Source organism: Stegodyphus dumicola, chromosome 9 (assembly GCF_044657685.1).
Source record: "Stegodyphus dumicola isolate Sdum_Otavi_A_Nest chromosome 9, ASM4465768v1".
NCBI lineage: Eukaryota > Metazoa > Arthropoda > Arachnida > Araneae > Eresidae > Stegodyphus > Stegodyphus dumicola.
In genome coordinates, this window is record NC_140776.1 from 57,127,517 (window position 1) to 57,141,652 (window position 14,136).

General features: G+C 32.0%; 1 protein-coding gene across 6 annotated transcripts in view; it reads right to left on the reverse strand.

Moving 5' to 3' along the window:
• The window catches only part of LOC118203485 (EF-hand calcium-binding domain-containing protein 7-like), an 82,121-nt gene that overhangs the window by 7,483 nt on the left and 60,502 nt on the right, over positions 1-14,136 (reverse strand). For 5 of the 6 annotated variants that reach the window (XR_015042988.1, XR_015042989.1, XM_085823473.1 and 2 more), the window contains exon 8: positions 406-615. Coding sequence is in view for 4 of the 6 variants with exons in the window: in XM_085823473.1 (XP_085679599.1) it covers positions 406-615 (210 nt within the window). In the remaining 2 variants the exon portion in view is untranslated. Of the gene's footprint in view, positions 1-405; positions 616-5,882; positions 9,726-14,136 lie in introns of those variants that run through there. The other variant, XM_085823476.1, reaches the window with a different exon arrangement.

Sequence of the window (14,136 nt, forward strand, 5' to 3'; positions counted from 1 at the left end):
CGCATTCTAATCTCCCTATTCAAGTAATTTTTTAAGCAATTATTATGCGAGATATAGGTGTGAATGGTTAACTGTATTCTTTTCTGAATATATGTTTTCTTATATGATTAAAACTGGTACTTCTAATTGATTTCAGTTTGACAACAAAATAGTATTAATAGATAATTTACGAACACAGTATTACAAATATTATAATCATACAGTACATATTACAAATAATTTAAACATGAAAGATATCTAATGTAATAAATTGTGATAGAATTCATGAAATAAAACATCTGAATTAGCTCAAGATATAATGCATGTAAAAATAAATGTTAATGATATATATCCGAAAAGAATTTTAATTGATAAAATATTCTATGACTCAGTTGTTATTTAATATAATTATAAAATTATACCAACCTGGTTTTGAATAACTATTGTGACTCTGTGCTGTAGCTTGTGAGTGTATAGTAATAAATCATTCATCTTTTTCACTTTATGAGAATTGCCTTGCTCAACTGCCATTTTCCGCAAAACTTTCTCAGCAATGTTACAGTAGGAGGTCACACATAATGGTCTCAAAACAAATTTTGTTGTTTTAGATTTAGCTACTAACACAAATGGCTGAGCCTGGAAAAAAAAGGAGGTTTAGAGAGGAAGTAAATGCTTCAAAATTTTAATATAAGGAAATAAATTTTTACCACATACATTTTAACCTTTTCTCTAATACCTTGAAATCCTATAGTATAGACATGTTTTGATGCTTTGTGACACATACAGTCTGAATTAGTCCTGTTATATCAAAGTTTTTAGTATGATGTACAAATAATGCTGTTTTTAATGACAAGTGTAAAAGAGTATATTTAATTGATTTTTATTACAGAGAATACTTATTATGATGATCCAATTTCATGAGGGTACTATAAATCCATTTTCATTACAAAGACCACTCATTATCATGTATTTTTTCTGTGGGGTTTTGATAAGTCATTATTATAAACGTTTTAAACTGTTTAAAATTAATGTTTAAATCCTGCTGTAATTACTTGATCTGACCAACAAAAAGTTTCTTAAATACATTTCAGCTTCTCATAGATTTTTCCACAAATTATTATTCTTATTGTAAAACCTTTAAATTAAGTAAATTTCAGAAATATCCGATCTACATAAGCTGGTTCCCCCCCCCCCATATAAAAAAATTCATTTTCTTGAAAATTTGTTTTTTAACTGCAGCCATATTTTTGAAAGTATTAATTATTTGCTAATTTACAGTTTTGTTTTCATGCAAAACGGTGGTTTTAAAGAAGAATTGGATAAGACTATGTTTGTGTTCTTTCTGAAGAAAATTATTCCTATCAGTTATTAAAAACACACCGTGAAAGCCATGGTTTTTCGATATCTAAAGCTATGATAGTTAATATTGTCAACAAGAAAAGGAAAACATCGAAGTTTGGCTTCTTAATTTATAGGCTTATGCTAACTTAATTTATAGGCTATTGAGAATAGAAATTATTATGCAAGTTTTCCTAGTTTTGTCTCATTAAAAAATATGCATTTTTCTTCTTAACTACACAAAAAATAAGTTATAAAACTCAGTTTAAAAAAGTATTATATTACTTAAACGAAAATCTTCAACTTCTGAAAGTCACAAAATTGAGCAAACTTCTTAAATGACTGTGTAAAACTACCAGTAAAATTTTAAAAATAATTTGTAGCTAAGATTTATACAAAAATACAACCTTTTAGTATCCAAATATTACAAATTTGAGCTTACTACCTTTCTGTGTGACAAATATGGAGAATAGGAAAGAAACGACGATTAAGGAAAGAAAACTGGCTGTTAATCTGTCTAATCAAGGCAAATCTTTGAGAAAAATAGGAGAAATACTTGGAAGAAGTGTAAATTGTATTAGAAGAATCATTCAAAAATTTAGAAAGGATGGTATGCTGGAAAACCAAGCAGAGAGAGGCAGGAAGAAAATTCTCAGTTCAGCAGCAGAGAGGAGAATTGTACACAAAGTAAGGATTGATCCTATAATAAGCGCTCCAAAAATTGCTGCAAGTACTTCGGAAACTGTGGGTAAATCTGTTTCTGCAGAAACAGTGCACAGAATCCTCAGAAGGGCTGGTTATAATGGCAGAAAAGCTCTCAAAAAGCTCTTCATTAGTAAAACAAATAGAGCTAAGAGATTAAAATTTGCTAAAGAGCACATTCTAAAGCCTAAAGAGTTCTGGAATGAAGTTTTTTTCAGCGATGAGAGTAAATTTAATGTTTTTGGCAGTGACGGTCATCGTATGGTGTGGTGCAAGAAAAATTCAGCTTTAGATCCAAGAAACACAATTCCAACTGTGAAGAATGGAGGTATGTTAGTAATGGTTTGGGGCTGTACGGCATCATCGGGAGTTGGAAAGCTAGTGTTTATTGATGGAATAATGGATAAAATGGGTTATCTTAATATATTGAAAAATAATTTAAAGGGCAGTGCTACTCAATTGGGACTAGGCTCAAAATTCACATTTCAACAGGATAATGATACAAAGCATACAGCAAATACTGTCAAAGAATGGCTGCTGTATCACTGCCGAAATCAGCTGAACACACCCCCTCAACCTCCTGATTTGAACGTGATCGAAAATTTGTGGTCCCACCTTGAAAAAGAGGTCCGAAAACATCAGATCACAAGTAAAGAACATTTGAAGCATGTACTAAAAGTGAATTGGGAAACATTTCACCCGAAATTACGAAAAATCTTGTCGATTAGATGTCCCGGCGGCTGGAAGCTGTCATCAAAGCCAGTGGGTATGCTACAAAATAGAAATGTGTTGTTTTTTTATAATTTATGTTATAAAACAATTACATGTACCCTCAATTTTGTGAGCTCAGATTTTTGACGATTTCTGTTGTACATTTTGTTTCTGTATTTCATGCATTTTTTTATATCTATTTATGAATAAATATTAAGATTAGGTATCTTTCTACATCCTCGTCTAAAAGTTTTGGTAACTGTCTATATCTGACAGTTTTTGTGTTCATTCTAAACATGAATTCTGTTGTAGAATGGAGTGTACCCTCAATTTTGGGACTCACTGTATATCCAAGGAAAAAATTGGAATGTTTTGAATTTTGCAAAGGTAAGGCCTTTAATGTTAAACCAAAGTCCACCAAGGCAAAGGACAGTAGCAAAATAATTTAAGTGCTCACTGTCAAGTGAAACAAAGTGATTAATGCTGATTCGAATCTTAAAAAGGCCAAAAAAATTGTGCATCACCTTTCTCTATGACATATCACAGAATGCACTTCAGAGTTCTTTATGAGAAACACTTATCCAGACCAAAATGGAAAAATTGTTGTCATAATAGATGAATATTGGGTGTATTAATTAACTGTAATAAAAAGAGATCCATTATTATCATCAAAGAGGGGGGGGGGGTAAATCTTAAAACATGGTTCAAAGAATATAAAGAAAGTGTTTCAAAGGGATTTATGATTGTTGCTGGTTTTTCATATAACGACCAGGAACATATCTGATAGCCAGTTTTCAAATATGAAATACCTTCTTTTTAGCCATAGTGTCATCAATCAGTAAAACTGCATCATAACAAAGCAAGCAGCTACATGTCAAAATCCACTCTTCATTTCCTGGAAAAAATGGAACAAGAAACAGGTATCAAGGCCATACCATTCACTGATATCCTTGCTAAATATTCTGATGTACCACCCATGAATTTTTGCGATTTTTGACTTTTAAAAAGCGAATTGTTCAAACTTCAACCTAGACTTTAGAAAACTCTTCAAGAGGAATGGGATAAAATACCTCTCCCAACACTACAAAAGCTGTACTGTTTTTAAATTACGATGTAGAAAGATAGTGGTTATCAAACAGACCATTTAAAACACAAAAATTTTAAGTAAACTATTTCTGTAAATACAAGGAAAATAATCTAAAAAATGTGCGAACAGCCTCTGTATGATGACACAATCCATTTACTGTCAATTTTGTAGTTTGACACACTTGAGGAGCTAAACAGTTTATAGTTTTTGAGTATGTTTACAACTTGAATATAATCATTACATTTAAAAATTTTACTAATATTCACTTTTATTGATGATGGGATGGTTAATCAACTGAGGTGTTAACATTTCAGCTGTTGGACAAATGTTCATTTCTTAGTCTTGGTGACCAAACAAAAGAAATACCCCCCCCCCGAAAAAAAAACCACTGTGATAGTTACCCACGTGACAAAATATACACACATTGGGCTTTGGCAGAATTTAATGCCTGCATATGTGTGCTTGCATAATATAACTGTATTATTATATTTAAAGCTTGAATAAGTCTGACAAGGGGAGGTGAAATGGATACTAACAACACCGCTTGTCCTAATTCTACAGAATAATAAAGAGTGTAAATTGCATATAAATGTGCATCATTTACAGAAAATAATTTTTATTACATTATAAATTATTTAACAGTTCCAGAAAATTTTGTACAGTCAAAAGTCTTTAATCCAGACGTCCATAATCCGGAATGATCTATAATCCGGACATCAAAGCTACAAACTTTCTACGCATGCGCTAATGCATGCGCACAATACCTTTACGCATGTGCATATGCATCTACACACGCGCATAATACATTTACGCATGCGCATTTAATGTGTAACGAACGTTATAAGCTAAGCTAAAATTATCTAATTATCTATTTCAGTTAATGTTGCAGATTGCATTGTTCCTTAATCTTCTAATTGTATCTGGCTTAGTATTTTTTGCAGACTGTTAGAGCAATTTTATAAAAGTAAGCTTGAACTTTTGATTATGTCAAAAAGAATTTCCGATTCTGGAGCTACCAAAGGATCTACAAAGCGAAAGCATGTTTCGATGTCCATCAAACAAAAAGCGGAATTGCTGCAAAAAATGGATAAAAGGCATATCCTTTGATTCTCTAATCATTCCGAAATCTGATTATCAATTTCACGCTGCTCTGCGGGGAGAGGGGACGACACGGCGCGCAATGAACTGGAAGTTGATTTGTCAGCACTATCCTAATCTTCAGGGCAGATGTTTTTATTTTATTCGGCTTATAATTCCTTACTAAATGTAGTATTTCATCTCGATGTACTCCATCTTTGATATGATTTAAATCAAATTCCTCGTCATTATAAATATTACGAATAATACACATCAAATAGTTTTCTGGTTGCAATTTCCTAATTTCGACTATGCGTAATGTATGCTTTACGCATGCGTGAGTTGAAAGAAATGTTTAATAAAGTAAACAAATATAAAGCTTTTTTTTTTTTTTTTTTTTTTTGTAAATTTGGATATCCTTCAGATGATAATTGCTCTTTATTTCATAAATTACGATTTCATATTTTTAATTTTATAAATTCTGCATGCCATCTTACCAGATTTAAACCGATGATCTATAATCCGGAATCGCCGAAGTCCCGACGAGTCCGGATTAAAGACTTGACTGTATATAATGAATTTAATATAATATAATTATCAAAGTTTCAAATAATTTAGTTAAATTTTAACTATTTTACTTTTTATATAATTCGACCTCATTGTAACCTGAAACCATACATTTAATAGTACTTTTAGGAAGTCCTAATTTTATTTTTTGGTCATTTTCTAAGTGGGCATTCATTGTGCAGGCTTTTATCATGCAATCTTCAAAGTAATCTCTGATTATTCATTGTTCATTTTGTTACAATTGGTTGTCTATTTAGCTCCAATTGAGTAAATTAAAGAGATCTTGCTTAATTGTGTTACCCCCTTTCAATGTGGATATAATATTGCAATGAAGCTTGAGTGGTGTCGGCCTATATGCTGCATTTTACAAGAGGTGTTTTTTAGGTAAGGGCCATTTGAAAATAAAAACCAAACAAAAGAAAATTTTCAAAAACCAAATTTATTTTCAGATTCTACATACATTTCTTCATTTTGCCAGGTTGCCATAGTTACCAAGTTTATTTAAACACTTATCATACCTTAGAACTAGATTCTGAATACCATCTTTATAGAAACTTCTCACCTGCTCCAATAACCAAGAGGTCACTGCCATTTTCACATTCTAGACTAGGCACTTCAGGAAATTCACTTGAAAGATTGGTTATGGTGAAGCATCTGTTCTCAAGAATTTTCATTTCAACTGAAGCCGCCATAATGTCTGTGATGGGCAACTGGAATAGGACTCATTTGAAGTCTCTGACCCACTTAGGCACTTTGCCTTCACTTATGGCAATAGCTCCGTAAACTGCACAAATCTGCCAGTGATTGTCTGCAGTAGACAGGTTTCTTGCTGACAAAAAACTTATCACTGGTTGTACCTTGAATGGGGTGGGCGATTCGATAAACTTGAACATTTTAAAGATACAGAACAGACCGTACAGGTTACCTACACAGCTGCAACTGAGCACAGTTGTTTCCAAGGGATGGCGGGACACGACACAAGCACTTGTTGCTGCCTGCGTCACATGTATTAGTGTATACAACAAAACGGCTTTAACTTTATAAACATGCTATGTAAATTAAAGGTCACTAAACTATTATCTTGAGGAGGGGGGTGGTTGAGAAGAGCCATTAGGGTTTGATAAGAAACAAATTACTCTAAGAGGATTTTTAAAATGGTTATTATTTAAAACCATTAGGGTTTGATAAGAAACAAATTACTCTACGAGGATTTTTAAAATGCTTATTATTTAATATAAAATAACAATCTGAAATTTTAATCAATTATACATGACAACTCATTTCTTGCATTTTCTTTAGTCTATACCTTGAATTGTTTTGTATACAGATTTAGAATTGTTTTATTTACAGATTTATTCAAATATTCAACAACTCAAAAATGAAAATATTACTAAAAATGATTTGGAAATATTTTTTAACCATTTTAAAGTGTGTTATCTACCATTTTAGCAACAGACTGCAGACTTCAAATTCTTGATTGGACTTGAAAAATATGCAAATTATCTCTTTAACAAATTTTTGATGAACTAATTATATATGCTTATTATATCAAAGCAAAAACATTGTTTGAAAATAAAACTATGACACTATTTTGAATAAACTAAATTATTAGATATCTTAAGATTTATGCAACAGTAATACTTTTCCTTTCAAAAAAGAAAAATAAATAAAAGATTGAGCCGAGCTGAAACTTTTTATTCTTTTAGCCTTTCTTTCTAAAGATAGCTGTGTCCTTTTATACTTTGTACCATTATGTAATTATCAGAAAGGCATCACATGCTTTCAAAAATTTCATAATTTGTAAAGCTGTGTGAATATGTGAATAACAACATATATTTTAGATAACTTCTACATACTATTTTTGTTGAAAATACGAAGAAAGAAAGTTATAAATTTTACATTTTTCGCATTTACTTATTATATTTATACATTTAAAATAACATCATATGAAATTTCCTCCTGAAATAAGATCAGAATAAATAGTATTATTTGTACTATATTTTTCGATTATAGAGTTAATTTTCAGAAATTATATTTTTATTAATATTTGACAAAAAATCATAACTAATTATACTTATATGTATTATTTTGCTGTAAAAATCAATGCTAAAAAGTTTGCAGATTTCATGCTCTACATGGGCAGTGGTTTCACACTCCTAAACCACCATTCACCTCTCTTCCAAGGTGTGCGACCTCCCCCCTTTTCTTTTAATACATTTCACATTTAGGAAGATCAAAGGTACTAGTTATCAATAAAATTCATTAAAGGCTGAAAAACTTTCAATGTGCCCCTCAAAGGGTTAAATGCTTTAAACCGTATAATAAAAATCTGATGTGTACACCACATGACTTCCTTTTACAGAATATTAAATTATACGCATTTTTTCTTGCATTTCATTTAAACTTATTGCATTGAATTAAATCTACTTTGCCGACAGCGCATACACCACAATAGAATAAATGCATTCTTTAAAATTCACTCTAGTATTTGTTTACCATGGCGACACTCTGGCGCTAGATTCACTTAACAGTATTATATTTCGTTCACATTATAACTCAGAATGCACAAAATTTATATCATTTAAAGAATAGAATTATCTAATCGTTGCCACATGTTCTATTCAAATACTATAATAAAGCTAGAATGATGTATAAAAGAAATTAAGCAAATAAAACAAAAAAGAAACAGTTTTTCAAAGACGATTGAATATTTCTCATTCAATTAATTCAGTTCTCACTTCGCAAGAAGGCAAAAATACATAAAAACTCAAAATATCTATATTAAAAATTACGAAGTAAATCTTAAATACTTATTTCCTCGAAAAAATTCCAGAAAGGATTAAGCATGATTTAATTGGCAATAATAAATGAAGGTGTTATCTTTATTGTAGCAAAGCTAAGTTTTTTCAGATTGGCAATAAATCCACTAGTCTGCTGTTTCAAAAGTAAACAAGCAATGGCCGCCATTAAAAAAAAAGGCTTAGCAGCACTTAAACAACTTTAAAATTGTTGATAATTCTAAAAATATTGCATACAGATTTACTAAAGGCATAAAAACCTTAACCGGAAGATAAAAACAACATAATTCAATCATTTTTAAAGCAAAAAATGTACAATTTACAAACATATACGAGTAAAGAAACTGAGACGGGTAACAGAGGGGATATACGTATATATAAATATATTTATAGACGTTTGGCGCGGCTGATCGCAACCAAAATAAGAGGTGCACATCTACATGTTATAGGAGACCTATATACAAAATTTCAAAGTTCTGAGGCTACTTGTTTTTGAGTTATGCGAGATACGTACGTACGTACAGACACCACGAAAAATTCTCTTCAGAATTCATTTTAAAGCAGTTTTATAATTTTTTTGGAAGAAAAGAGTCTTTTATTCTGTCCTTATGTACAGATATCACCAAAAACATCGTTAAATTGTATTCGAAATACAATTTAACGATGGTCAAAATGGATATTTTCGTTGAAATATGCTGCCTGAAACTTTTCGCAATTACAATACTTCCTTTTTACTTCGTACAAGGAAGTAAAAATGGAAAATAGGAAACAGCTCATTTTCATGTTATTTCCTTTTGGGGAAACTGTATTTATAAAATGATTTACTTTTCTTTAAATACATTTTTGAGTCATCGCAACAAAGCATGTTGTTTCTCCCAAAAGGTCATAGGAGAACAAATTATTTCAAAATTTCACAAAGGACATTAGAGGGGTATAATCTCCACTGCATGGGGACTGTCTCATTTTACTTATCACAGAATGAAGGCAAAGAAATTAATTTTGAAGCAATTTGAGAAAGGACCAACTAATTGAAAATTTTAAGTTAAAAAATCTGGATTTTACAGAAAGATGAACATTGGTTTGTAATAATTACAATACTCTTAATGCAAATTTCTTAAACACTTAGTTGATTGATTATAGAAGAAGATTATCACAAACTTCTCGAAGGTAATTTTCCCTACTGTGAAAGTCTCGCTTGTGGCCAAATGATTAAAACAGCTAAACATAGACGGCTTGGCAAAGGTTTGATTGACAGTGAAAAGACTTGTAAGCTATTTTTGTAGTTTTAAAGCAGTGTTCTAAAGCAAATCTCTTTCTTTCAAATGTCAAAAATCATTTGTAAAAATATGATTAAACATTCCAATGCAAACTGCTTGTGCAGATGATATCTGCAGTGATGGGGAACTTTTGTTAAAATCCAATACAACTCTTTCCTTGAAAATGAATATAGCATCTTCCTCACTCCTCTGTAAATTAAAAATAGTAAACATTTTTTTTTTTTGCATTTAAATTGAAAAAAGACTACTACCACATTACGCTATTCATGAAATTTGGCAAATAGAAGTCGAAAGTGAAAGGACAATTTTTTACATAAATGTTTCAATTGAAAAAAAAGACTATTATGATATCATGTGGTTCATCAAATTTGGCAAATACAAGTCAAAAGTGAAAGTATCATTTTTACATAAATGTTTAAACTGAAAAAGACTACTATGATTTCATGCGATTTATATAATTTGGTGGTTTATCGTGAAAGCCGTGAAAATTGAGTAATACCAAAAAATATCATAGTGTTAATATTTTACACATTTAACCTTTGACTATGAATTTTTAATTAAAAAAATTAATTTATCCTGTTTTCTATCCAAGTGAACAAAATGATATAGATAGGCATATATCCAAGCCATAGTTAATAGTGGGATATATATGTCCCACACGTAGCGATCGACTTATTATAAGCAAACTTATTATTCTGGAAAAATTTATTATATGAAATAGATTTTATGTCTTATGGTACAGGGTAAAGTATTCTTTGTGTAACCCAACATTACATATTGGGCTACTCATTTGTGTGCAAACACACCAGCGTCTTGATTTTTCAACTATTGAAAGATGATAGCCAACATTCAGGAGATAAAGTACTTTTTAACCCAGCAGTAACTTTTAAACTTTTAGTGGGACATATATGTCCCTTTAGTAGTCTCAAATGGTTAAGAAAAATTTATTGAATTTAAGAAGCCATACAAAATGTTTCAGATATTGCACAATTATTTTCATTTAAATAATTGCCAATATTAAAATTATATTTAATGCCACAAAATTCACTTATATTTTCCAATAATTTGGAATATTTCAAATGTATTATGATATTTTCAATGAAAAAAGATGAAGTGTACTAAACTTTTTAAATAAAGCATTGCATTCTGAAATTTCTATAATAATGTGCACTTTTAACAGGAAATTCATAGCGAAGGAAACTGGATCCTTTATTTCAGGAATAAAAAGTGTTTCTTTTATCCAGACTTGATATGAAATTAATAGTACCATAATTAATAGAAATATTTAATTTCTATCTTTTCACCAAACATTTTTAATAGCATTTATTTTCTTTTTGACTTCAAACAATTTCACTCTTTGAGAACAGGTTTATTCATATGTGGAAATGTTCATAAAGAGCACTTGTATTTGAATACAAATTGAAATCCCCCCAAAATTTATATATATACATATACAGGGTGTTTCATAGATCATGGGACAAAATTGGAGGGGTGTCAGAGGGTACTAAAACATGCATTTTTTTTATAGAAATGTAGGGTCTAAAGTGATGGGTTAAGGTAAGAACGAAAAAAAACATGAGAGGAAAATGTGTTTATGTACAAAATCAACGCAACGTGCTTCTTTGTAGCAATACAGTATTCACAATAAATGTTCAAAATTGTGACCACCAGCAGTAATACATGCTTGGTAACATTGCAGAAGGGATTGACGAACATTTTGAAAAACGACAGGGATTTTGTGCACGCTTGCAGCCGCAATGGATAGTCGTGCAATGAGGTCCTCCAGTGAGTCGACGGGAGTCTCGTAAATGATGCACTTCAGATGACCCCCATAAAAAAATCCAAGCTGAATAAATATGGTGAACAGGGTGGCCATCGAACGGATCCACCATGGCTATTACTTGGATGAGAAATGTCCCATCCAAGTAATTGCGGACCTGCATGGTGGTTATGAGCTGGTGCATCATCATGCTGGAGCCACATGTGAACATGAACGACACCTGGAACATCCTGCAGCAATTCCGGTAGCAGCTCTTGCAAAAAAAAATGTGATAACATAAGCCATTTGTACGTGCAGGTAAGAGGTGGACTTATGAGGTAGTCGTTAACAATACACGCCCACACATTCACCGAGAAGCAGGTTTGGAATGCATGTGGACGCATGCCGTTAGGAATATGAATTGCCCACATGTGCATGTTGTGGCTATTGAAGATGCTGTCCTGTGAAAAAGTTGCCTCGTCCGTAAATAGCACATCTGATGGGAAATCCGCTTGCGCCGCACACTTCTACAAGAACCAATGACAGAAATGAACTTGAAGAGGGTATCTGTCTCTTGCAAGGCTCAGACTCTCTGCAAATGCTATGGGTGCAAACCATTTTCATGCAATACTCTCCAAACGGTGGAATGACTCAGCTGCAGATTACGAGCAATAGCTCTTGTACTTGCCTGAGGTGCTTCATGTGCAATGTTCAAGATGGATTCTTCAATGTGAGGTTGTTGTGCACTTCTTCCACTCCTAGTGTCAGAGGTGGCTTCAAATGACCCGTTTTCACACAGAGACCGATGCAACCTCTTGAACATTATGTGCTTCGGCATAAACCGTTCCTGGTACAACCGTAGTACTGCTCTGCCGTTCCCATTAGCAGCACTATATATGAGATGCATGTCAGCTTTTTCCCTGTACGTAAACTCACCTATCACGCTCGACATCAGAGTTGCGAATGATCCTCTGATGCATCGGATCATGGTTTGCCTGGCTCACTACCGCCCTTTACCGCTGCATTGCCAGCCAGTCACAGCTGTAGTTTCTATTACTGTTAGTGTTCCTTTTTTTGAACATTTATTATGAATACTGTATTGCTCCGCAAAGAAGCACTTTGCATTGATTTTGCACATAAACACATTTTCCTTTCGTGTCTTTCTTTCTTTCTTTCTTTTTTTTTTTTTTCTTTCATTCCTACCTTAACCCGTCACTTTAGACCCTACATTCCTATGCAAAAAAATGCATGTTTTAGTATGCTCCACCACCCTTCCAAGTTTGTCCTATGATCTATGAAACATCCTGTATATGCAGTAAATGAGATAATTAATAGAAGGCAATATTATATTTGTAAGTTACATTTGCAATTAGGCGAACATAGATATATATAAACATGAATAAATATAGTAAAAAAATAAAAATTACAAAACATACATGGTGGTAAATTTAATGCAGTGCTTTAAAAAAGGCAGACTAAAACTGCAGTATAAGTATACTGTACGTTTTGCTATTCTAGTTAAAGAAAAAATAACAGTATACACTACTGTCATGAATAACTATAACGTAAAACCTATCTCTGCATGAAAATTATCCTGAATACTGTCAACAGAGTGCAGTGTTTTAAAAACATAAGTTTTGCCTAAAATATATGGAAAATTATCAGGAATATTAGCAATACATGATATTAATAAGAAAGTATGCTGCAAGTGAAAACAGTCACAACTGAGAACAGTCATGCCACAACTGAGACCACAATTATTGATAGAAAATGTACATTGAAAAAATAATGGACTGAAGTTATAATACATACATGGTGGTTACAAATATATGAAAAGTTTGGTAGTATTCTTATGCCAAGAAGCAAATTAACAAGAAATTTTCTAACGTTGTGACAACTTCTACTATAAAGAGCAATGCAAAGTACAAGCACTAGGTTGTACATATATACAAAGTGCAATGCATTGAGTATATCACAGATGGCATAAATCGCTGAACCGCTTCAGTTCACCTTAGTTATGCATTGTTATACAAAGTAAATACAGTCAAAAGTTTTAATCTGGACTCGGGACTTCGGCGATTCCGGGTCATCAGTTTTTCCAGATTATAGATCATCAGTTTAAATCTGGTAAGATGACATGCAGAAATTATAAAATTAAAAACATGAAACCATAATTTATGAAACAAAGAGAAATTATGATCTAAAGGGTATCAAAATTTACAAAAAAAAAGCTTAATATTTATTTGTTTACTTTATTAAATATTTCTTTCAATGCATGCATGCGTAAAGCATACATTATGCATAGTCGAAATTAGGAAATTGCAACCAGAAAACTATTTGATGTGTATTGTTCGTAATATTTATAATGACGAGGAAATTGATTTAAATTATATTGGAGTACATTGAGATGAAACACGACATTTAGTGAGGAATTATAAGCCGAATAAAATAAAAACATCTGCCCTGAAGATAAGGATAGTGCTGACAGATGAACTTCCAGTTCATTGTGCGCCGCGACGTTTCCCCCCGTCCCCGCAGAGCAGCGTGAAATTGATAAACAGATTTCGGAATGGTTAGAGAAACAAATCACCTCTCTGTCACTTTCTTCATGCCTTTATCCATTTTTTGCAGCAATTCCACTTTTTGTTTAATGGACATCGAAACATGCTTTCACTTTGTAGATCCTTTGGCAGCTCCAGTATTGGAAACTCTTTTTGACATAATCGAAAGTTCAAGCTTACTTTTTATAAAATTGCTCTAACAGTCTGCAAAAAATAATAAGCCGGATCTAATTCAAAGATTAAAGAACAACGCAATCTGCAACATAAACTGAAATAGATA